Source organism: Limanda limanda, chromosome 10 (genome assembly GCF_963576545.1).
Source record: "Limanda limanda chromosome 10, fLimLim1.1, whole genome shotgun sequence".
Lineage (NCBI taxonomy): Eukaryota > Metazoa > Chordata > Actinopteri > Pleuronectiformes > Pleuronectidae > Limanda > Limanda limanda.
The window spans coordinates 16,670,257-16,696,060 of record NC_083645.1 but is presented as its reverse complement, the minus strand read 5'-3'; the positions used below and the strand labels follow the sequence as shown (position 1 = coordinate 16,696,060).

At 41.9% G+C, this 25,804-nt stretch overlaps 1 protein-coding gene across 1 annotated transcript in view; it reads right to left on the bottom strand.

Annotated features, from left to right (window-relative positions):
* The window catches only part of spock1 (SPARC (osteonectin), cwcv and kazal like domains proteoglycan 1), a 90,876-nt gene extending 65,982 nt beyond the window's left edge, over nt 1-24,894 (bottom strand). Inside the window, exons 1-2 of the mRNA XM_061079174.1 lie at nt 24,847-24,894; nt 24,492-24,632 (exon numbers count right to left, since the gene is read on the bottom strand). Coding sequence (XP_060935157.1) covers nt 24,492-24,632; nt 24,847-24,894 — 189 coding nt within the window. The remainder of the gene's footprint in view (nt 1-24,491; nt 24,633-24,846) is intronic.
* Between the last annotated feature and the right edge of the window lie 910 nt (nt 24,895-25,804).

Genomic DNA, 25,804 nt, shown 5'->3' with positions numbered 1-25,804 from the left:
TTCTCACTCCAACCGACTGAGGCAGATGGCTGCTCACACTGAGTCTGGTTCTGTTCGAGGTTTATTCATGTTAGAAGGAAATAATCTATCTTTATAATATTGTTGAGTCTCCACTTTACTATATAAAATCCTTCAGACTATGTATATTGCAATTTGGACATATACAAATGAAATTGAATTGTCAATGTTTAAAATATTGTTTTATCAACAACAAAGGCTGTTCCCAAATTGATAGGGCGGGATATAAATATCAGCTAAATGATGATAACAAACTTTCTGAGCAGAGCAAAAAAAAAAATAAATAGAAAAATAGAAAAAATATCACATTAAACTAAATTGGAACTCCTCCATATCTATCCGCCGCTTACAAAATGAAAATCTTTTCTTTTTCTTTGCTTGTTAGTCTCTCACACCGATGACATCATCTCTCTCTCTCTCTCTGGATCAGTTAACGCTCGTCCTTCTCTACCCCAGACAGAAAAGTCCACACAGAACACGTTGAGTTGGATGAAAGATTGCGTCGGTAACATGGCCACAGTCAATAAGCAGAGTAATCACAAACACAATCATCATCACCATCATCACAACAGTTATGATCACTGTAATCTGCATCATAATCATAAAGCTGACAGGGGCGCTAATCAAAATACCGACAGTGAAGTGGAAAAGTAATTGAAATGGAGGCATAGATATTTGTCTCCATTTGAAAAGGCGGAAGCTTCTTTTGTTTTCTCGACTTCAGGACAAATAATCATGACTGAAGCGAGGGAGGGAGACTGTTTTACATTTTGTGCACCTGCGAGACTCTGTTGTCTTTGTAACGTGCATCTGAGCATGTGTGTGTATGTGTGTGTGTGAGTATATGTGTCAGTGCAGCAGGGAGAGAGACGTTGTCAATAACGAGAGCGGGTGTTGGAAATTGCTATGACTGAAAGGTTCCACAGGGGATGGGAGGGGGAGATAACATATAAGGAGGGAGGGGGGGAGTCAATTATCACACTGAGCCGAGAAAAAAGAGGGTGAGGAGCTAGAAATAAAGAGGGAAGTTAAAGGTCGGAAGAGGAAGGGAGGAGAGGTGTTGCTGCATTGATGGGATGTGTGACGATTGTGGCGGCACTATGATTAAAAACATTAATAAGCACACAGTCAACACTGTCACGGAAAGATTTTTCTATTTTTTCTAGTTTTCTACGAACTACAATTAATCTATAATCAGTTTTTTGCATGCTAAATTTCTACTGATTGACCAGATAATATGCTCTATGTGAGAACAACATTTGAGCTTTCTAACAATATCACAACCTTGTTGGCGGAGGGATTTTGCATGGATCTAGATGAAAAAAAAAAAATCTGGCACATTTTGGGAACTGATATCTACCTGTGTGTGAAATGTGCTGCAGCTTGAATGAGTTTAAGGGAAAGTTAGGACTTGGAAGAGGTACGCACGTCTTCCTAATTTTTGCTCCGGACTCTCTGGCTCATGAGGTCGACTCCCACTCTTAGGGTGACATTTTGAGCTGAGCTGGACGGCTTCCCGCCTGCTGAGGCTTGGCCAGCACTGCCAGAACAGAGTATCGCTCTTTTCCCAGGTGGGCCTCATATTCTTCGAGACCTTTCCATCACCGCTGACAACACGACGGTGAGTCCAGGCCAGGCTGCCAAGTGTATCGGTGTGATGTTACACAGCCTACAGCTGACATATGGAAGCTCGCAACATGTCCAGTCCAGAGGAATGTAATTCGTCACGGGCTGCCAAACCGCACTTTAACCAAGATTCAAGAGTTTATTATCAAATGCACAACAATAACATTAAGCGGACGCTGGCAATGAAATGCTTGAGTCAAAGGCTCTCTTCTAGCAATGCTCAAGTCATTACAACCAAAAAACAAAAACAAAATTTGAATAAAATTTGAATAAAATAGTATAGTACAGTCACACGCTGAATTTAAAGCCTGGTGTTGCACATATGTTCACGTACAACATCATTGTTTGCTGCCAAAATATACGATTTTGCGGGTCATTATCCAGTTTGGTTAAGGTTACTGTAGGGAGTATAACTTCAGAACGCTGTAGACAGGACTTTGGAACAGAGCAGCAAACAGGACTTGAAAACAGAGTTTAAAGATACACAGGGAGTCTGCTTTACAAAGTAAAGAAACTACTAAATTATTGAATAACAAAGAACGGGGGAAAAAAGAGTCAGTTTTTGTCAGTAAGTGTATATTGTGTGTGGGAGAAAGAGATAATTGTGTGGGGATAAAAAGGAAGCTTGTAATTTCTCCGGAGTGCACTTGTTAAAAGTCATTGCGCTCCATGCAAGTAGACGACAAGCATTCACAACTTTTCCTGTTTCAAATCCATGTTAGCTGTCCACAAACATACACACATCACACCATATTTATAAAGCAACAGCAGCGTCTGGTAGAAGCGACTCAGTTTAAAACCTCAAATCATAGACAGATGCTTTTACTTTTCCTCTTCTAATCTTCTCTAATATTTCTAAACTAATGACTTTGGGCATTGTGGCCAAGAATCGTTGCCATGACAACAAGTTCATCTTTTGTAACAGAAAAGGAGCAACGTAGGTGCCAGTGGTCACGACGACACAAAGTGTTTGTTGTCATGTCTGCAACCTTTCTTGAGAGACTCATGCATATGATGTTGAATCTGACCTCACAGGCCCCCATGATGAGTGGGTTTCTTTCCACCGATGTGTTTTCTACTTGAAGTGCATTTGCAATTCTATAGCCGAGGCAGCCCGGCTCATTATAACTCAAGGCTCGTCTCAACAGGAGGCGTTTAAGCCACATTTTTATATTCGTCCATCTCACGCGCAGCTGATTTAACAGATAATCTACCATTGTAACCAATATTACCGTCTAACAGAGGCTGCAAGACATAATTACAGTGATTCCGTGTTGGGCTTTGATTGCTGCCAAACGGCAACCTACACTCAACTCTGTGCCTGAACGCATCCCGTCTAGACACTGTCAGAGGATTGAAGCTGCTGCTGCTGCTACTAATGGGCTGATTTCTTTATGCAGCATGTGTAGACACTGTGTCGCAGTAATGTCATGATCACAGGTTGTCATATGTAACTTTGAATGGTAGCCAGATGTCAAGAAGGCCGAAACAAGCCAATCAGGGGACTGATGGTGTGAGAGGAGAGAGACGCAAAGGTGGCTGGATGTTGACCCGCCCGGAGAATAAATCACAAAGATACCAGAACCTTATTTGGTGTGAGTGGAAACTGCAAATAGAAACTGAAATAATCACCAACCTGACATTTTACTGTTAATAAGAAACATTTCTGGAGACATTCACCAGCTAGACAAAACACAGGCAGGATGCAAACCCTGTGTTCCACTAATTTAGATGTTTGACTCTATGTTCCTTCCCTTCTCAGATCTACCAGAGTGGTTGTGTTTCAGCGCTGTAGTTTCCCGTGTGAAAGAACAGAGCGAGACACGAACAGTAAACAAATCAAAGTGAGGCTCACGGCGAATGTCAAATGAGGTCAGAGATCAAGGCAACGTTAAAAACCTGCTCTCCCAGTGAAAGAGCGCAGGAACAATGCCTGGAGGGGCTGAAAGGGGAATCTTACTGAGTAATACTGTAATTTCAAGGCTCCTTTATTCACGGTAGTTTTTTTCCCACCATTTTCCATCCATCTATTTCCATTTGTGAATTTCAAATTGAAGCAATACCCAATCCCACTGAAAATAAAGGAGAGAAAGGGACACTGGTATGCACACACACACACACGCTCCCACATAGTGAAGAACACGATTAAACAATTTTTTCATCAGGACCTCAGGCTCCCCAGTGAAACTGCAGTTCAATCTTGGAGCATCACAGCAAGAAGGCGTAGATCCAGATAACACCTGTCTAATAGATATACAGCTGGATAAAGAAATGCAGCAGATAAAAGCGCCTCTGTGATACATTCAAAGAGGAACAGCTCCAGACTGGGACTGGAGAGCAGCAGTGGCTAAAGCCAGGTAAAATTCAATCCAGTTCCATTGGATGAAAGTCAGTTCTTTGGTGCCTGTGTCCGTTATAGGGCTTAAACGATACACAGAATCCACTGGTTCGTTTCGGACCTTGGATTACTTTTTTTTAAAGTAGTGAGTAAGAAAAAGCATTCCAGAACATGTGGAACAATAAAGAGAAGAAGACTAAATAACCTGTTGGACTTGACTTCACATGAAACTGCCTAAACAAAATAAAATCATTTTAAAGAGATAAGGGTCCCAACACCCAGAGTTGAAACCCTACAAAGTCTGTTTCTCTCTCCCCCACAGCTCAGTTCAATCCATTTCAAACAACAAAAAACAGATACAACAAAAATGGTCCATTCCGGGTTTTATTGTGAAACTTCATAAACCAACAACTCCAGGAAAACTCCACAGGGAAATTGAAAGAACCGTAAATGTCTGAAGGTTTCGGCTTTGGTTCGTGAATCGTTCGTAGTCCGTTCTGCAAAACTGTGGCTCCGAATGAAACAGTTGTCAGTGATATGGATGGAGGTTGTGTTTCTGCAGTGGCCCTTAACAATATGTGGCCATCCCAGGCTTGATAGATCAGAGAGAAATATTGATTGAAAGTAAGCATTTGCAGAAGTTTCTTTTTCTAAAATTCAACTTTTGCTTCTTCCATCATTGTTAAAAATGTATACAAGACTGTAGGCAGCAAGGTACAAGTCCAAAGAGCAGATATCCTTGGCCAGATTATGATTCATGATTTATTCTTGCAAATAACTTAATCCATAGTTTTGTTATCAGGCTTTCTTTCAGTTAATACAAATACTGTAGAATACTGCAGCCATTATACTGCAGTGAGACATTTCCCATCTGCAGTTTGTGCTCTGAGTGCACACGGGTCAAACAGCATGTAAACCCTGATCAACATCGAATGAAATAGGTTCAATAACTTCTGTGCATTTCTGCACAACAGACTCGGAAGAGCTTCCATGTCGATTGAGGGTGAAAGAATCAAATCGTATATCAGGGATGTGAGAATATTTAAAGTCTTAAAATTAAAATCCACACAGTTTACTGCAATTAAGTCTCATTGTTTCTGGAGAATTTTGTATGAGTTAATCCTGCAGGACTCCAGACACTTCTCACTCTGGCCACCAGAATTAAAATGATTTAATTTGTTCTCCAACATATTCTGTCAACAACTGATAATATCAGGGATAAAGTCTAAGATTCATTCTGAAGCTCTGGGGTCTTTACTCCCTGTCGTATGGAAATCTTCAAATCCGAGACTCTAATTAGTCTGAAGCTATCAACGAACCACATTCATCTGGTCCTTTAGACAAATATGCACGCTTACCATTGTGAAGCTGCACGTGCATCATGGCAGGGAATTAAATGGATTTCTTTTTTTAACAAACAGAATAATTACAGGCTTAGAATTTTGACTTTTCTGGGCAGCAAAACAAGAAATAATCCAAAACTAGAATGTACAATCTGAACAGAACTCCCTGCAGGGACACAGTTGACTCACGCGTGCATTTGCATCAATTCTCACATGAAATTTTATATTCAATTTTGTTAATGTTTTATATTGCTGTATTTATTGCTTTATATCTTAACGTGTGTGGTTAAACCCTGTCCCCGGGTATATTACTTTAGATACCGCAAAGAAGAAATGTCGCCACGAGGATCAATAAAGTTTCATTTAGTCTCATCTCGTCTTATAAAGCGACATCTGCAGACTCAGCTCAGAGACATTGTCCATTTTACTGTCAACTTCCGGCATGTACACGTCCACCCACCCATATAGCTTGCCTGCAGGCGCGTGCCAAAACACACACACACACACACACACCATTTGTAGATGGTGTCCTCGCCCCTCTGCAGGAAATCTGTTATTGTACCTCAAAAAAAACATCAAAACCATCCCATGAGGCTGCTTTTCAAAGGGAAGACAGACCTGTGAGATGTGTGTAAGCATGGCTGAGCTGATAGTGGAGGAATTATATAGAATGGGACTAATATAATGGAAAAGCGAGTGACAGGCAGATATAAAAAGAGGAATGGATAAAAAAAGAGCAGGTGCACAATTGAACAAAAGGCTATAAAGTAAGAAAAGAGAGAGAGAGAAGGATTTTCTCCCTGAGATGTAATTTGCTGACTCCACTGTGGCAATGATGCAGCAATAAGACTTGTGGAACACACCACTTCTCTCTCTTTCTGGCCCCCTCGCACTATAATGGCCATTCATTACAAACACAAATGGCTGTTGAGTGGCATTCTGTTGAAAGCCGGAGATCGGCGCGTTGTTTGTTTGTCTCGGCGCTGCTCACTTCTGGCACCTAATGACTGCGCAGGATCCCCGCAGATGATGGAAATAATGGAGCTGTCATTGCCCCAAAACTTAAAGAAAGATAGAGAGAGAGAGAGAGAGAGAGAGAGAGTGAGAGAGAGAGTCGTCCAAGAGAGATCTTTCCTCCTCCCTCATCCCTCTTACTTTCATTACCCCCATTTCGATATCTCTCGGATCAATTTCCATTCGTCACGTCTACCAAACACTGTCAACCTCCCCCGTCAGCTTTTCATTTGTCTGCCGCAATCTCTCTTCCCCTCGTCGTCCTCGCCGTCTCCTCCGCTCCTCCTCGCCGCCCTGACCTCTCCGCTCACTTTCCATTCCCCTCGCGCATGTCAGGCTGTTGACACCCTGTTTGAGAGCACAGATTAGCATTGTGTTTGTTTGTCTCCGCCGGCGCCCGGATTCATTTCTCACACTAATGATCTGGCAGGTTATTAATGGATGATAGTAGTAATGGAGCTGTCACTTTCAAAACTCACACTCTTCTGTTTAGCTCCTTCTCTCGCTTCCTCCTGTTGTCTTCACTTCTGTACCTGCTGCTAATTTGTACACTTTAATGAAAATGGTCATATCAATATTTCACTCCTCACTATTCTCATGCATAGCTTGGCCTTTACCTTTATTGGACACTGTCTTAAACACAAATAAAATGAGTATTACTTCCTGTGCTGCATCCGACCCACAACGCTGCAACTTTACACTGGTGTTTCGTCATGACAACCATCTATATTTGCTTCAGGTTTGAAAATCTCCATCAAACCTTGGTGAATGTGCGTGAGCTTTAAAGTCCTTGTATCAAAGACCTGTGTTGACATGTGTGTTATTGCTGAGGTTGATGTACTGAAAAGATGGAGTCAGTAAAAAAAATAAACTAATGAGGTGAATGGGTTTGTTTGTGCAGCGGCCATTTGCTACAGATGTTAACCTTCGTTGGAGCTAAATATAAAGCTGTTTCCGAGCAGTTAGGTAAACAAACCATATTTAATTGAGCATAATCAGTGAGAAACACTAGGGACAGTGCTGTTGTACAGCTAAGAGGATACTTTCAGTTTACAACCCATTTATCTGGCACGCACTCTAAACAGCTTGTGTTTTCACAACTATATTTTTCCAGTTACATTGGGAGAACTTTGGAGGTCAGTTACCATAACTGATGTGGAGCAAAACACAAAATTAGTTATAATTACTATTATATATATATAATTAAATTGGCATGATTACGGGTCAGATTGAGCCCTGCTGACGATCAGAACTGATCCGGCCAAATTATCCTGCAGTGTGAGGGGTTTAAAGACACAATCTTAACACCACAGAATGAATCAGAGCCTCCCTGATTTTGAATTGTAAATATCATATGTTTGATAGAGAAAATTGCCATAGCCAATGATAGTGAGCTGACCAGGAAGTGTCGCCAACCGGACCGCACCATTACTGCCTACAGCGCTAATACAACTTTTGTGTCCCGAACCAGTTGGACAGTAGAAACTCACACAAGCAAGAGAAACTAGCTAACGAGGCCGGAAGTTCACCTCAATGTTTGTTTTTATTCTGAAGTCACACTTGATTACGCAAGTTTTTATGGGCTCACATCTCTGGACCCACCACCGAGAGTTTCTAATGTTTGGGGCCAAAGTGTGTGGTCCTGCGTCCTCCTGGCTGGATCGTCTAGTGTGTGTGTTCTCGCTAGTAAAAGAAAATCATCTCTCGTTATGATCTCGCTCACATTTAAATATCAACTAAGATTTAAAAATCCTCCCCGCTGCAGCAGGAGTAATATGGAATAAGAAATAATCATATCAATAAGATGGAAATTTCTTCTATATTATTATATTCTGTGTCAAGAACGCAGTTTTCTGTTATACAGCAGGACTGCACGAAAAGCACAACTTTATCCACCCAGAGTCAACCGGAGCATCAGCAGCGACTTTCTATTACACAGATAGCATCCGTCCATGATACAAAGATGAGCTTTTTACAGGAGAAAAATAAAGAGGCTCCACTTCAGAAATAAACTTTATAGGCTGCTGGTTCAGATTATGTTCCAGAGATAAGAATTGTGCTGCTGAGACGCGGCTGTAAAAAGTGCTCAAACATAAAAACATGAATAAATAAAAATTCAAACCTGTTATGTTTACTTTTACGCTCTGTTCAAAACTCTTAAAACCGAACTGGAAAGGCTCAGTTTGTGTGTGTGTCTCGTTCCAGCTACGTGTGTGTCCCAAAAGACTCCCAAAGTTACTGGGCTCGCGTTCCACCCCACACCTCATTCTATTCATCCAGAACATTCTCTATTGAAAATGTCAGGCAGGGAAAAGTATATTCCACTCTCACACGTATAATGTACTAGCACACAACTTCACAAAATGTTGTCTTCTATTTTGACCTTTGCTGCAAAAGTTATGAAACGAGGCCAGTCTTAAAATCTGAGTCAGGAAAATCACAGCCTGGATATTCTGACCCTTTGTCACTCCCTTGCTGTGTGTCCTTGTTAAAACAGGAAGGGGGAGGAAAAGTAAGAAATGTCAATAAGGCACACACACAAGCACACACACACGCGCACGCACACACATACACACACTCAAACAGATAAATAAGGAAGCTCTCTGCACTGTATAAAAGCACTGCCTTAAAACAAGCAGTTAGGACTTCTGTAACTTTCTGTGGACAGGAAACCTTTGAACAAGTGTAACTTTCTTGGTGTCAGTGACACAGTCTGAACATTAGCATTAGCCATTACCCTCCTGTATCTTTGAACAAATTAATTAATGATCATTAATTACTCTGCCAGACTGGAGCAAACATGGCATTTGTTACCGTGGTTCAGTGGAAGCAGGGTCCCAGGTATCGCCACGACGACTTGAAGTCTATAACAAAATGACTCTCCAGGGATCCTACATCATTATGGGAAGGTAAAGTAGTTCCTGTATCCCAGGAAGTGAAACAACTGAAGCTCAGCCAACAGAGTTTCAGCTCTGGCAAACAGCATGCTGGGTGCCATATGGGTGCACGCACACACACACACACACATACTAACACACACATAGACAAGCACACAATGATAAAAACATACTTTCCCTGGAAGGGAGGCGCAGACACTCTCACCCACTCTCTCTTTCAGAGAAGCCAGGCAGAGATAGTCAGAGTTGGTTTGTGTGAGCTGTTCAGTATGAATAGCTGCTGCAATAAAACTAAGAGCTAATACAAGGGGTCATGAACTTCTTCAGTTGTGTGTTTGTAGAAAGAAAAAAATATATATACTCCCATAACGTTTTCCCCCTACTTGATGGCAGCACTGCTTTAGGATGCAATATTGATTGCAGTGTATCGCTCTTCAAGTGTCGCTGTAGTCAAACTGCACTTTATGAGCTCCCAGTCATCGTTGATATAATGACAGGTTATGTGGCTCGGTGACGACACTTGTTGCCTCTGGTGTCAAACAGGCCAGGAGGAGACGCTGAGTTCGACTTTCTGAAATCTGTCATTCATCGCAGATCAAGCTCAGATATTAGCGTCAACATTTTCCCAAATACTTATTCAATGGAATTTCTTTATGAGTGTATTTAGCAACTACAAGGAGAGAGAAAAGATGGTGGTTATGTCTTTCCCTCTTCTTGCGCTCATGCATAGTCCAACAGTGCTGCTGATGGCATCAAAACTTTGCATAGTTTACCAAAAAAAATCATTTTTATTTAATGGGAAGAACTCCCAAACATTAGCAGTCTAACATGAAACTCCGACACTGGACCAAGATGGCCTATGCAGCAGCAACCATCTTCTTAAAATGCAGCAGCCAATGATTCGAGCCGTAAAAAAACAGACTTGATTAAAACCACTAATCACAGCAGCCCTAAAAGTAACATTACTGATGGTTTTCCTGAGGCTGTATTTGACTGTTTCTGGCAGAGAGGCGCAGGGATTTGTTGTTAGAGAGTTTAAATACACTAGAACTGCATCTAAAGGTCTGTGTTGTTCACCCAATGTACTGCATAGATGGTAGAAAGTTTATTATCCTATATTACTATTTATATGCAATATTCAGTGATAGCCATCACTATTAATGAACTTCTCCAGTTCTGAATGTCTGGTTACCCCATTTTCAGTGATTTAAATAAAGTCTGACTATTAATCGGTATCTTTATTTGACCTGAAGAAAAAACATGTTGTTAGACCCCTTGAAATGGCAAAATCCAAAGTTAAGCCCGGTCTGTCAGTGCTGTCGGAGAAGGAACAGTTTTATCGGTCAGTTCCAGATAAAAGAAGCTTTTACTATTGATCAGCCCCATCCCGGTTCACCTTATTATCCAACTCAAGCTGACGCCTTCTTTCAAGGTTAGAGGAGAGAGAGAGAGAGAGAGAGAGAGAGAGAGAGAGAGAGAGAGAGAGAGAGAGAGAGAGAGAGAGAGAGAGAGAGAGATTGAGAGAGAGAGAGAGAGAGAGAGAGAGAGAGAGAGAGAGAGAGAGAGAGAGAGAGAACCCCCCCACACACAGGAAGCAGAGGCAGACAGAAAGAAGCAGAGAGGCTTAAAGAGACGGACTTTCTTCCATGTGGCCTGCTGGGTGTGTAGCTCATTAAAATGTGATTGAAGCTGCAGCTCAGAGGCTGACTCAGCGGAGCTTAATTAAAGCTGTCAAACTATTCTTGTGTCACCCTCCAACATGCATATGCATAAATGTATTCATTTCCACACCCACTCCCATCTCCCTCCGTCTCTCGCCCGTCAATTAAAATGGAAAATTGGCATAACCGATCTCCCTTTATTCATCGCAAAAGACATGACCGGCCATTTGGTTTCATTATTCAATCCGTGTCCATCGCCCCCCCCGCCCCCCCGCCCCCAGCTCGATCACAGGGACTGGCCTTGTCAACGTATCGCTACAAACGCACAGACACGTGAAGAGCGGAGAAAATGAGGAGGGTGAGTCCAGCACTGATTGTCATTAAGTGGGAGGAGTTCTGCTCCAGACCTTTGACATAAAAATACAATGGATTCCTACGAGACATGTACAGATTATATAGACCTGGTATGTGTTATTGACGCAGTAACTTATATTATTAACATACAACTGTTATTGTAATACGAGTTTTAAGTTATATTTTCCAGGCCTATGTTTAATAAAGGACCTTATTCGAATAAAACTTACAGTAGTATTGTATACCGAGTACAGTATCAAGATTTTTGCCCTTAAAGCTCAGGTTGGTCAGTCACTGACAGTTCTAGCAGTTCTCAGGCAGTGCATGTCCATGTGTTTTGGGGGTGTGACTGTGACGCAAGTTCCAATGGGAGCCTTTACTTGCTCTCCATGATAACCAACCCTAGCTTTAACTCCACAGTGAAAGATTCCACCTTTTATTTTTAATGAACCACATTTGCAGCAGGAAATATACAGTAGTCAGATCACTGTAATCACATGTGGGTCCCTGAAAGCAGCGCCAAGCATCATGTTCCAAGATTATCATCCATTATAAACTAAAAAGCACATACAGCACAAAGGGGACCTTGTTTGTGTTGCTGTAAAGAGTTTAACGATTTCATCCTATCATATTTAGTATAGTAAGGAAAAGAACAAATCTTTTGTAAAGCATGATCTGATCTGATGTCAGGCTTTGCCGAGATGTGTGCCAAGTGCACACAGGGGCACTTTGTAGCAGTAACTGTATATAATTAGCTTGTGTTATTACACATTTCATATGATTCAGGTAATCTCATCCTGTTTGTGTTTTTTATGAATCTGTTTGTCATTTACCTGCAAACAAACCCTCTGCAATCCCCTGGTGTGTAATATCATTTATCTGGATTATGACTCTGAATAAAACAAACCTCATCAGTTTCCAAATCCTCTGAGATTTGTGAATGTTTGCCTTGCAGACTGTGTTGTGAAAGCTTCTGCAGCTGAATGGAAATACAGGCTTAGTATCGGTGGAGGATACTGAAGTAGCTGATGCTGGTGGCTTACCATGCATGTCTTATTGAAGTACACAAGACAGAAGCCCAAGTAAACTGTGCTTTAAGTACATTTATGAATATTACATTCGTAGATTAATTCAACAGTTTCTACGTTTACTATAGAAATGCTATTAGAATTTGACTTTCAAATTATAATTTCTCCTTCCAGCTACTTATATCCTGTTTGTGTTCAAACTTTAAAATAAAAACTTTAAACAGAATTAAAGGGAATAAGCACCATCTGGATTGAATCTCGTGTCTCTCTGTGTTTGAAAGTCAGCCTGAAACAGGACGTCCAGCCAGCTGTTACCCTGACAACACTGTGGCATCTGATTGGAGAGCGGTTGCGGCGCCAGAGAAAATGGGTGCAAAGTTGGCAATGACTGGCTACAACCAAGGCTAACATCCCCCAGCACCGTCATTCAGCTCAGCAGCAGTCTGTCCTGAAAGCAAAACACCCTGTCCAATGCTGTTTTTATCCACTTGAACTTTTCTTTTCTGACCTTCAACACTCAGCAGAAATTACTCACTCTCCTAACTACCCCCTGACAGCAGAGACACACCAACACACAGAGCCGCACAGGGACCGGGGTTCTTCTCCACTGTAAGTGGAGAGCAACACTGTGGTGCTGACCGTGGTGCTGAATTCTAGAGTCTGGATTATAGCTGATGGTCTCATACAGTTGGGGTGGAGAAGAAAAACATTTTATACGCTGTCACAGGGTCCAACATTTGCACCTGACACTTGTCAAATTTAATCATATAAATTATGTCAGTCAACATTTGTGAGCATTTAAAATAAGCCTATTTAACTACTCGATTGACCCTTGATCGATTGATTTCATTGTATCTCAACACAAGACAAAACTAGTTGCGATGCCATTTTTGCTGCCAGGGACCTTTTCGAGCTAAACCTTGTAGTTTGCACTAACTCTGGCAGCACATTTCCAGTATCTTATTAATATTTCTGCTGAAATAAAATCTCAACTCCAACACCATGGTGACTTACTCAGACAGGCATTTAGTTGATGCATCTCTTTCCTCACTCTCTCAGCCCCAAACTGGGTTAGCTTTTATCACAGCCTGCTTCCTTCCCAGTAACAGCTACAGTGCCACCTGAATATTTCAAAACATTCCTGTACCCGTTTTAAAGGAAAGCACTCTAGCGTTTTGGTTTACTGAATCTATTTATTTGATTAAACAAGGTTTTTGTTGTTATTGTAGGACCGGAACATGCATTGCTTAATATAGTAGAATCCTAGCATTTAGAATATAGGCTACTTTTATTCAAAGAAAGACAGTTGATATACTAGAAACGTCACATAGCAGCTCTGCACTGGCACCACCGTGGACAAACTCCCCATGTGCTCATGAGATGAGCAAACTGAACAGTGAATACAATGCAGTTCTGTCACTAAAAAATAACTGACCTATATTAATTCTTTGATTATTATTCCACCGCCACCAGCAGGTTGATATTTTTAGTCTTTAGTGACACACCACTGCCAATAATGTGTACCTCAGAATAGTTGATAAAAACTTGGGATCCCTCATCAATAGGCCTATGGGTGTATATGCTGTATTCCCTCAGGGCTCAGCTATTCGTTGCCATTACCAACAATTTCCCGATGTTTGAATGTCGTACACAAGAGGGCAACAGGGGAGTAACTCAACTGCAGACAATGACAAAATGATGCAGCAAGGAATATGGAAAGGCACTAAAAGTTACATGGAACAGATCTGACACATCTTTGTGTCAATCTCTCCCTCCCCTTTCCCCCCCCCCCCCCTCTCTCCCTTCATCACTGTCTCCGTCTCTCCCAGGAGCCTCACATAAGCTGCAGTAGCAAAAACCTCCTGAATTATTGAAGCCGACAAGACATCTCTCAAACCCACACACACACACAAACAGTAACTGTATATCTGCCCTCAGGGGGAAAATGAGATAATGACGAATTCAATCTGACATGGTTTTAGAGACCATAAACATCAGAGTGAGAGAAGGAGAGGGAAAAGAAGGGGGAGGGAAGATATGCTGACACTGATGGAAAGGAGGGCTGGAGAGGTGTGAAAAAGAGAACCAGACTGCCCATGATTTATTTCACATGGTGACACTCTGGGCTGGGGAGGCTACTTTTCCCATGTGATGGGAGCAAGAGGGCCCGCTTGTAAATAGAATCAGCAGCATTACATCATTGATTAAGCTGCCTCCAAAACAAAATGCGTGGCCAGGTCATTTATGACGAAGCACAATGTGTAAATTGAATGCTGTTCGTATGATCATCTGCATCGGCTATCCCCGTGGGCATGAAGCGATGACCGCGTCCATCATCTCAATAACAACTGCTTTGATTACAGGGAACAAGCAGAGGCAGACGCATGTAATCAATCACAACACAAAGCTGCTTTATAAATCAAAAGATATAACCTCATTACATGGCAGCGAAACCAGCAAAACGGAGGTCCAGAGTGTGGAGGCAATGGGAATGGAACGACTATTGGAACCGGAAAAAAATTAACAACACCAATAAATATCTGATTATACCTCATGTCCACATTTATATTGAGTAACCATTACTTTTTACAATGTCCAGTGTGTGTCTAGTTCTGTCCTTGTGTTCAGTTTTCTCAATAGAGAGCAAGCAATGACTAGTTCTTGTTTGAAAGAACTGTTTGAATTAACACACTAACAGTTGACACACTAATAGCTGCCTTGACTACTTATCAACTTATTCAACTTTAATCAAAGAGAGGAAGGATGAATGAAAGGCAGCGCATGAATGTTGTAGTTTATCAATCATTGAATGGAATTCTATCCAGTTTTGAATACATCCCAGTCATCATTATGGAGAAGTCCTGGTTATGTTGGTAATCTCTTGACTTTACTGCTAGGGGCACCATCTTGTTCAGAGCAAACTGTATTGACAGCTATTGAGTGGGTTGTGATGAGAATTGGCACAGACCTCAAAGGTGCCCAAAGGATTAATTATTTTTCCTGACTTTGAATCTAACATCATAATTTGCTGAATATTTTATCCAATACTTTAAAGTTGTAGAAAGCCCCATCATCTATTCATTTTTCTACAGACAACCAACCTGATCCTTTGTGCATCAGCAGAAGCCCCCATATTCATCATAAAACAAACCCAAACTTGTGAAAAACTTGTGAGAACTTGAGTCGAACGCTTTAATTCTAAAGAGAAGGTGTTTGCTCCGACCTGCAGAGCAGAGTCACCTCATAGAGAAGTGGCGTCTAATCACATGACGGGAGGCGAGTGGACCGATCAGACAATGATGGAGCAATATAACGGATTTAAAACTGAGCACATTAACTTAGACTGGGCACACTTACACATATTTAACGGTATACGTGCTAAACATTAGCATGTTCACATCGTAACCATGTTAGCAAGCTGATGTTAAAATTTAGCCAGAAGAATCAAAAGATGTGATAACAATAAAAAAAGAAAAAACATTTTTTTGCATGTCCCAGCTCTATGTTCACTGAATTATAAGCCCCACTAATCCTTTCTTGCAGTAAAATAAATCATATCATGGCATCTACATCCCTAAGATATTAGTCTACACTCCCAAAAAATATGGCCTGCACTCTTTCCTCTCGATATTGCAGTTAGAGAGTTTATCTTCATTGCTGAATAAATACATGAGCTTTACTTTCAGATGAGCCAGAAACCCTCCCCAAGACCTCACACTCCCAGCACAACAATACTTTGTGTGTGCCAACAGTACAGGGACTTTACATTTGGCAGCCCAACAAGCAGGCAAATAAGGCTGCTATGGCTCATCTCCACTCATAGATTCAACTTATAAACCTGATTAGGGGAAGACAAATCCAGCCCTGGCATATGGAGAGAAGTGGAAGGAGCCAAAACCCCGGAGGAAACATCTGATCACACAGGAGACCCTGCGCACTGTGGGGAGGACGGCTCAAAACAAACAACAAATACATACAAAATGATTACATCCATCTATATTTCAAGGCACAAAACATGCTATAAATAATGTAATACTTTGCCGTTTTCTTCACACATATTTTCCTCCCCCTTCCTTGAAAACCAGCTGCTACAGACACAAGCTCAAATCCTACATTATTGACATATGTTGGCAGAAAGCTCGCTGCCTGTCATTAGTATAAATAGATTTTCTAACAACGGTGGCAGACATCCATGAAGATGAAATATGGTGTAAACACAGCGAGGACAGCTTGAAGCCATATGGATCAAAACCACGTGCAGCGTAATGGCACATAAAACCTGCAAATTAAATTTAGAGTGACTCTGCTGCAATGATTAATCGTTTAATCCATGATGATTGACAGACATTTACTTTCGGTGCAGGTTCCAGACAGTTATTGGGACAAATAAAGAATCCTGTACACGTCACCCTGAGCTCATTATCAATATTTTTCGACATATTGTGGATGAAATGATGATCAAATTATTGGTAAGAAAGTCATCATATTAATCAATAATGGATCGATCATTAGTTGTAGCCCCAAAGCAGGTACAGTATATGTTGAATATAGTATGTGCTAGTTTATCATTAACAAAATATCCTAATAGATGAACAGAGAATACTGTGTATAGGAAAGGAATAGGTGATATGTGATCTGTCTGTGCCACTGTGGCTAAAAGACTGATATTGCTGTGAACAACTTGTTTACTCGCTGATTTACAATATTTACAGTAATGATCTAACACATCCTGAATATCAGATAAAATGTGAGAACATCTCAACTAATGGGCAAATCTCAAACACATTAAATGATGTGATAGCATATGTCATCTCACCATCTGTAGGTTTCTGAAGCCTTCTTTAGTCACAATAATTTGTCATGTTGCAATTTAGTACTAATAGTAATCGAGTATGTTTTTCAAGAATATGCTTGACCACTGCAATGCAATGATGTTCAGATACAGTATAGTGATAAGTAAAAGGTAGGTTTTCAGAGAGCTCAATTCACTGAAACTGATATTTCTTTGCAAATAGTCAAAACAGAAGCAAACAAAAAACTCATTAACTTGACAGCATATGCCTGGACACACAACCAAATACATAGGAGAATACATGCTTTTTGTTGCCATGGTGATTCAATAAGATTAAACAATGTTATTGTACCATTCAAACATTATTCCCGCAGTGATTCTGTAGCCGTTGTTTCTTGATTTTGTTGTTTTTCTGTGAATTAACTTGTGTTTTACCTTGCAGCATTCTTTTGGTGAATGTGGTGCAAATTTAGGGTGTTTTCTTAATTTGCTTGCTTGTGACGGTATTTAAATGTGGATTCATCAGCTGCCATGCGTTGAGCTCTCAGGACCATTGTTGGTTTCTGCGTCTTAGCAGAACAAAATCCAACAGCATCTCTTCAAAAGGATCGACAGCTGAGCAGGACAATTTATGTACTGGACAATTTAATACAAATACTCTCCCCACAGAGAGAGAGAGAGTAGGGAGTGTGCAGGGGCTGACATGACAGAGCTGGCTGAAACACTCACACACTGATGATGGAGTCGACATTTCTCCATCCGTCTATCTGTTCTGTCCACAGTCTCTATGGACTTCACATTAAAGCTCCTCCTCTTCCTCCCTTCTCTTAAATCTCTCTTTTTTTCCTTTCCCATTTCCCTATCGTCAGCCAAAATTACAATTCTCTGGCTGCCAAACAAACACACACACACACACACAGGCTCGCACACACACGCACAAAACATATTCATCCTGGTCATAGGAGACATTGACCTTTGTCTACCCTGCAACCAAATTGTCCTCTAGTGTGTTTGTGTGCGCGCTTGTGTGTGTGTTGGCGTGGGTCTTCCTGCCTTTTCACACTCTCATTGATTATATCAAGGCTCCAATCAGGGTTACCAGGCCCTGTAAATTTACTGATCGATCCCTGCAAGAGCCTCTGGGTGAATGGGCAGCTGTGTGTCTGTGTGTGTGTGTATAAGTGTGTTTGTGTGTGTGTGTGTACTAGTGTGTGTGTGTGTGTACTAGTGTGAGCATATACACATGGAGAGAAAGCAGCAAAGAGATGTGAACATTTTTCAATTCACCGTTTAAAGAGAACCACCTGACACAGAAAAAAGCCCTTGTCCCTCTTCACACATACAACCACAATCCTTCAGCGCAGAGATTAGAATCAGCATTTTCTCGTTTGAAATCAATAGCCCAGTGAGAAATGTGCCGGCAGGAGGAGAGCATGCAAAAGACAAAAGGGATGAAAGGAGCAGACAGCGTGAGAGAGGTTTATTTTGAAGGGCACTTTTTCATTAGGTATACAATGAGAGATGAAAGAGTCAGAAAAAAGAAGAGGCGATTAAAAAAAAGGGTTGAATAGGAGGTATAAAGGGAGAAGAATTGTAAGTAAGACTGATGGCTGTCTGGTCAAGTCTTAACTGTATACTGTATGTGTGCTGTGTGTGTGTGTCTGTAGACGAAGGTGACTCCAGGGTTCGTCTTGTCTAAGCTGCTTCTCTAAACCGCAACCCACCCTTCCCCCTCAACTGTACAACCAACCAATCAGAACAGACAGACACACACACACAGACAGAAAAACACACAGACAGACACACAGATATAGCAGAAGACCGCCAGTTAATTTGGATGCAGTTGGAAGCTCCCAGGTGTGAAAGCTTATACTGTGAGGTGGAGTGGAGCTGAGAAAGAACATGCACCGTCAGCAAAAGCATTTCCTTTATAGATGGGAAAACATGTGGTACAAGCGACCCGACCAACCACCTTTGAAGTGAAAATAACAGCGTCAGTGCAGATGGTGAAGACCACGTAGTATCACCTAGAAAGGATTGAACATACACACACACATGCAGAGTTCTGGGGTTTGTGTGACTTGCCGCCCCAGAGAGACCGTTGTCTCCGAAAGGAAAAAGCTTCCGATAAAAGATGACAACATATAATTCTTACCATGAGACAGAGCTGACACAGGCCTCTGCATACACACAACACACACATACAGCAGTTTTCATCCTCCTAAGATTTTCGACGTGCCAACAGGATCACCAGCGAATGAATAGACACCCTGGCGATAACATGTATTTCCACAAAACACACGAGGAAATGATCCGATTTTGTTCACTTCACAGCGTGAAAACAGGAAATAAGATGGGATTTAAGAAGGAAAAGAGAGGAAGAGCAGGAGAAGGAGGATGGAAAGAGGGAAAAGCTTCCTTTAAGAAAAACAAACAAGGGACAGAGAGGAGTGGAAACAGCTTTTCCACAATTATACACTCAGAAAATGATACTGGTGTTGTACTGTTACATCACTCAAATGTTATGACTTTACCTTTCCACAAACTCTGCAGTGATAAAAAATTGTTTAGTTCCTAATCATAATACAGTGTTTCCTCTACTGGCTGCAGAGGGCATAGGGGATTGAGGTCGGCCATTCTGACACACTGTTATAAAAACATCATTAAGAAACAGTGGAGGGCCATAACTATCCACGAAGAACACTTAAGAAAGTGGTCTTCAGAGAACCGGAGACAATGAACTGGAGCTCCATGCTATGAGGGTCAGTGTGCGGCCCTGTGAGATTAGATATCTTATTAAGATGTTGTGTTATTCCCCATGAAGGTACTTGTATCCGTGCTCCAGCTGGAGCCTCATATCCACTTCTGTCAAGACCGGAAAACTTTGATGTAGCCGACAACACGAAGCAGCTACGGCCTCACAACAAGAGTTGACCTGTGTCTGAAACAAAAACACTTTCAAACTCACTGCTGCATACAAATGCGTGTATGTGTATGTGTGTGTGCGAGTGTGTGTGTGTGTGTGCGTGTGTGTGTGTGTGTGTGTGTGTGTGTGTGTGTGTGTGTGTGTGTGTGTGTGTGTGTGTGTGTGTGTGTGTGTGTGTTTCTTCAGTTGCATTTTAAATCCACGAAAGCTCATGAAAGTTTAAATGGTGATTGCATCCTAGGTAAAACTGAAATACCGCTCGCATAAATCACAAGTGATTTGGCAAATGGGAAACAAATGTGGTGTAGCAAATTTTTCAGGATTAAGAAACAATTTAATTGGTCGTAAACATTACGATATCCACAGACACGCTGAGCCGGCTCCGAGCCATTCACCAAGCATTACGGAAACAAAGGCACTGCGCTAGAAACCAAGATAAACCTCTTTTCTGCTAAGACAACTCAGCTAATTATACACAGACATTTACACAGCGGCGTGGGGAGTAAACAATTGGACCAGCTCAACCAGCAAACCTGTCCATGCAATTCAATGTGACTCCAATATAGTGTGTCATATAATACAAGAAATGTGTCCACACTGGAATTCACCTGCAGTTAGTATATAAGCAAATACAGACAAAGACATTGGCTTTATTATTTTTAAACTGAGAGGATTGTTTCAATTTCAGCTGCAGACCTTCCTCAGTCGAGGTAGAATAAAACTGCATCAATCTGCATTGCACTAATGTCCCAACGCATTAAAGCTCACTTACTAGAAAATATGGATAAACATATAAATCACATCTCATTTTTCCTCATGTTTTCTAGATGAGGCCACCTGAACTCTGACGGCTAAACTATTGCCCCGGCTCCCCTGCCAACATACGGACGCTCATACATTATGCAGGAGGGAGCAAGTGGCTCATCAGCAGGGATGCGAAGTGAAACATGGCAGGCAGAGGCGAGCAGCAGAGAGGAGGAGACATGGGTGAGGGCAAAGGGAGCGAGAGGAGGAGATGGAGAGGGGCCATGGTTGAGGAAGCACAGGGTCATTCGCTGCTCAGAGGCAACAGTGGAACAAAATAAGAAAGAGGAAAAGAGAAGAAAACGTGGAGTTCATGACTCGGTGAGGAGGGCCAGGAGGGGGCGGGGCTGTTGTTTGTCGCTACTACTGTACTTCATATATTTGTGGAGGAGAATAAAGGATTTAAACTACGTCATCAAATCACTCAGATGATGATAGAGATGAAAGAGTGAGAAATTTCGTTCCACGGTTACAGTAACCAAAAATATCATGATGAGTATTACCGCTGTGTTTTACGACCATGCCGAAAATGTTCAAAAGTACTGAATCACAAAATGAACAAATTTTCGCAAGTTTAATATTTAAATACTATATTTACTATCAAAAAAAATAATAATATAGCACCAACACCATATCAAATATGCAACATTAACATTAAAGAAGGGAGGCCTTACGATGAAAACTTCCCGAAATGCAGGTTTAAATTAAACCTTAAATAATCAAATGAAATATACGTATAAAAACAACTATTAAGACAAGATTACATGCATGTAAGAATTAAACAACCATATGTCAACAAAACTGATGTCAGGTGGAAAGTGGATGCTAACAGCTGCTAGCTATGGACAGAGCACTAGCAGTCCTTGCTGTTACTGTACCAACCAACTAAAGAGAAACGTTACTAATAACTGTCAGACATCGAAACCATGAAACTGGAAGGTTTTCCATCCCTACGTGAAAACCAATAATGATGACACTGATACTAATTTACATTTCTAAAATACTAAATGTGGATCAGAGCAGCAGTCACATTATCGGACGTAACTTTGTCTGAAACTGCTCGACACTGGTCACCAAATGTCTCGATCAGCTCTTGAAATGAAATTAGTATGACCACCATTTTTCCCTGTTGGCCAACGACTTCCCGATATCTTTTCTAATTTAAGAAAACTAAATATTCCAGTTTGAATGTGGCTTTGAACACATCATGATCAAACTGGCAGTACATCAAGATCACGCTTTAACTGACTCATCAAATTAAGCTGGTTGCAAGAACAGTTTCCCTGTTTGATATTGATACAGAGACATATTTTCCTAATCTAAGGTTGAGCTATCTGTGTTATTAAACTGTGTGGCACCGGAGAGACGAGGAAAGAAATAACAGGGAAAGGTTGGCATAGGGAAAAAAAGACACAGTGGGACAAAAGACAGCAAACGTCTCAGCAGACAAATTACGACCAGCGGGTTTCCCTGTGTGATAGGGCAAACAACACACACACACAACAGAAGCAACCGCGTTTGGTTGGTAGCATGGCTTGAAATATTAAACATAAATGTCACCACCTTTCCCTCTATCTATTGCTCCTCCTCCCACCTCCCTCCACTCCGCTCCTGTCCTCCGTCCTCCACTGACAGTTTCCTGTTAATGAGTTTCATTTGCACAGCAGACCACGAAGAGGAGTAAAGAGTGGACAGCACAACCACACGCACACACTCACACACACACACACACTCACTCCCACTCACACACACTGCAGGTAGTCAAGCCCTGGCCAAGTGTGTAGAGAGATGACTAATACTAGCTTTCAAATCATGACTTCAGTGCTGTATAGGGAAGATCAGTTCTGCTAATGAGGCTGACGCTAGCCTGTTTAGTGAAATCCCTGGCGAATACGTTAGCATGCAACAAAAGACATCGTATTGTTAGGAGAACGATATCAAATGCAATGCTAGTGGTAACACAACTGTCAGCATGGGCCTGTAAACAACTGGTTAGACTAGATAATAAATTGGAGAAAGTTTAGTGAATGAAGGCATCATGGTAGGGCTGGGCGATATGGCCTGGAACAAATATCTCAATATTTTTAGGCTATATCGATATATACACAAAATCAATCAATATTTTGAAATCTACTCTAAATCCCTATGCAAATGTTCAATTCATAAAAGTCCACAGTAAGTGGCTATGCTAGTGGATGTTAGCCTTTCCGACGGCCCCTGAGTTGGATCTTGTAGGAAGATATCAGCAGACATTTAGGCTAATGCCACTCAGGTAGTTTGTAACCTACACCGACCTTCATATGGAAAAGAGATATTCACCATCTAGTCCTTTATTCTAAAATAGAGACTATCTAAGTCGTCATCTTCATGACATGTTGGAATAAAGGAAAACAGTTCATTTAATTTAGTTGTGATGGTCTCTTGCCAGGAGCTTCAGCCAATGCTGCAATGACAACAATGAGAGGTTATTCTACGTCCCCTCTGCAGTGCTACTTCTAATGGACAGAATGGACCCTACGAAGACTTGCAGCTAGCAGGTTTTAAATAAAAGGCAAAAAGTGATAGAAATAGAAGAAAAACAGACGTCTTCCACGTCAGAAGATATTTCTTAATGAGCTTGACGGAGTCCATGCAATGTTTCTGCTAGAATGGTAATAGCTAAGACTAATGTCGCTAACGTAGCAACACACCACACGTGGAACATCTTAAAGTAGGTCACATCGTCAAGGAGCACCTCAAAGTTTTCCCCAGGTCTTTATTAAATCTGTATGATGTTTACACAGAGTGAAATATTCAACCCATGACAGAATGGTTTTATGGCTGCACTGTTCCTGCAAATGGAAATACTCTGTGCAGCATTTTAAACACCTTTCCTCAAAACACAGAGTGAGACTCGGGAAAACCTGAGGATCTCTACAAAAATTCACAGCTGTGTGGGGTTTAAACAATGAGGCTGCAGCAACAGGCTGATTCTGTGTTCCAGTACCACTGCAGCACTGATGAATTAGAGTTTCCTCCTCTAAAGCAGATACTTTATTCTTCAAGTCATTCTTCGGTCAAGGCTTAAAGTGATTCATAAGAGCATTTAATCGTTTCAACAGTGAAAACCCGAGTCTCAAAGGCTGAGTTTCAAAGCATAAACCGAAACTGGGTCAATCAATCCAGGCAATTTATACAGAGTTGTTCATAAATGAATCTGTTTGCATCTAACTGCACATGGAGCCATGCTGGTTCACATTCAACTGAAGAAACTGGCCTTGGTGAACTACACACATACCTCCAGATATAGCAGATATGTAGATTAACATGTTCATTCCTTTTCAAAAAGATCACAAAGTACTGCAGGCTTAAAAGTAGGAACACCAAAAACCTGACTCAAATAGATAGAATCAATAATCAGAAAAAAAGCCAAACTCAAATCATTAGAAAAACATTTTCCATCTCATGCGGAGACTTGATTCTCTGAGTCTGACTTTGTTTCCACCAGGGTTAGAGCCTGCAGAGTTTCTACAAGGTGGATTAAGCCTGCTGGCAAGTGCTCAAGTACTCACAGGGTGCTGTAGCAAGGGCGTAGTGCGCTCCCACACCGTCACAGACACACGCACACGGACACACACACAAAAACACACTATGAAGCTAATTATAATGTCCCTTTTGGCTGTGGATGTTGTGTCGCTCAGCGCAACTCACGTCTCTGAATCGGTTCCAGGACCTGTCCTTGTTGAATTGAGCCACGGTGCTCAGCCATTTGTCGTTACTGTCCCCGGAGACCGTCGTTTCTCCGCTCAGCAAGAGAGCCACGGCCGGTAGGAGCAGAGAGAGGAACATCTTCTGGAAGTCAAGACGGAGAGAGGGCGTGAGAGTGGACAGAGGAGAGGAGAGGAGAAGAGGAGAGGATGCTGCTGCTGCTGCTGCTGCTGCTGCTGCAAAGTGTTGGATGAAGTGAGCACTTTGCAGGAACCCAGAACTCTGCGCGCTGTGACGCAGAGCGGGTCAGGATGTCACCACAGACCACGAGCCCGAAAACAAAACACACGCTGTTTACGTTCAGGAGTGTGTGGAGAGCGCTCACTTTACCGAGCGGCTCATCCATTTTCTAATCGGATTATAAACATTGGAGAGTTGTCACCGCGGCAGATGGGGCGCAGGAGAAACCCTCCAGCTCGCGAGCTTCCCCCCTCCGCCAATTTAAAAAGCAATTAGCGGCGTCAGCACTAATTTCCACCCCCACGGAGACGGAGCATTGTCTTGGTTTCTTCTCCTCCATCCTCTCATCCATCCAGCAGAAGCAGCAGCATCCGCGAGAGCCGACTATTTACTTTCATTTCCAATTTCGAATTCTTTCCCCTTTTCGGACAAAGCGCGTGCACGGCTGGTAGGAGTGCGTGTACCTACCTGGGAGAGTTCGTCGGTGTCCTATTCCGATTCCCGGGTAAAATAAACCCACGGCCCCGGGCACTACGTCCGGATTCACCCGACTGCTTATAGGACTGACGGCGAGAGGGAGCTGAGAGGACAAGGAGCGGACCGGGAGTTTTCTCCTCCTCCTCCTCCTCCTCGATCACTAGACACCGCCTCTCTCTCTCTCCTTCCCTCCCTCCATTTCCCTCTCTCACTCTCCCTCCTTCCCCCTCTCTCTCTCCGACCAACGCAATAACCGTGTCATTGATTTTCACCAGGGGGGTTTATGCATGTTTCTTTTACGTTCACACCAGGGTGCACACATTTGGGAACCGTGTCAGAGAAAGTCGTGTTGTTCAGGGTGCACAACACAAATCATTTTAGTCACACGTCTGTGGTGTTGTGTGTCCACCATAGTGAATACTGTGAAGTCATTTTTTTAAAGAAATTAGTGCTGTGTTTTTTTCGGTGCCTCAGTGAGTTGTTCGTCTTTTTCAGCACCATGGACAGAGACAGGCTGCTCTTGTATTTATATGAAAACACATTTCTTAAATGGGCCATGTAAGTAGGCCGTCCTTGTTTGGGGGTGGAGAGATATAACT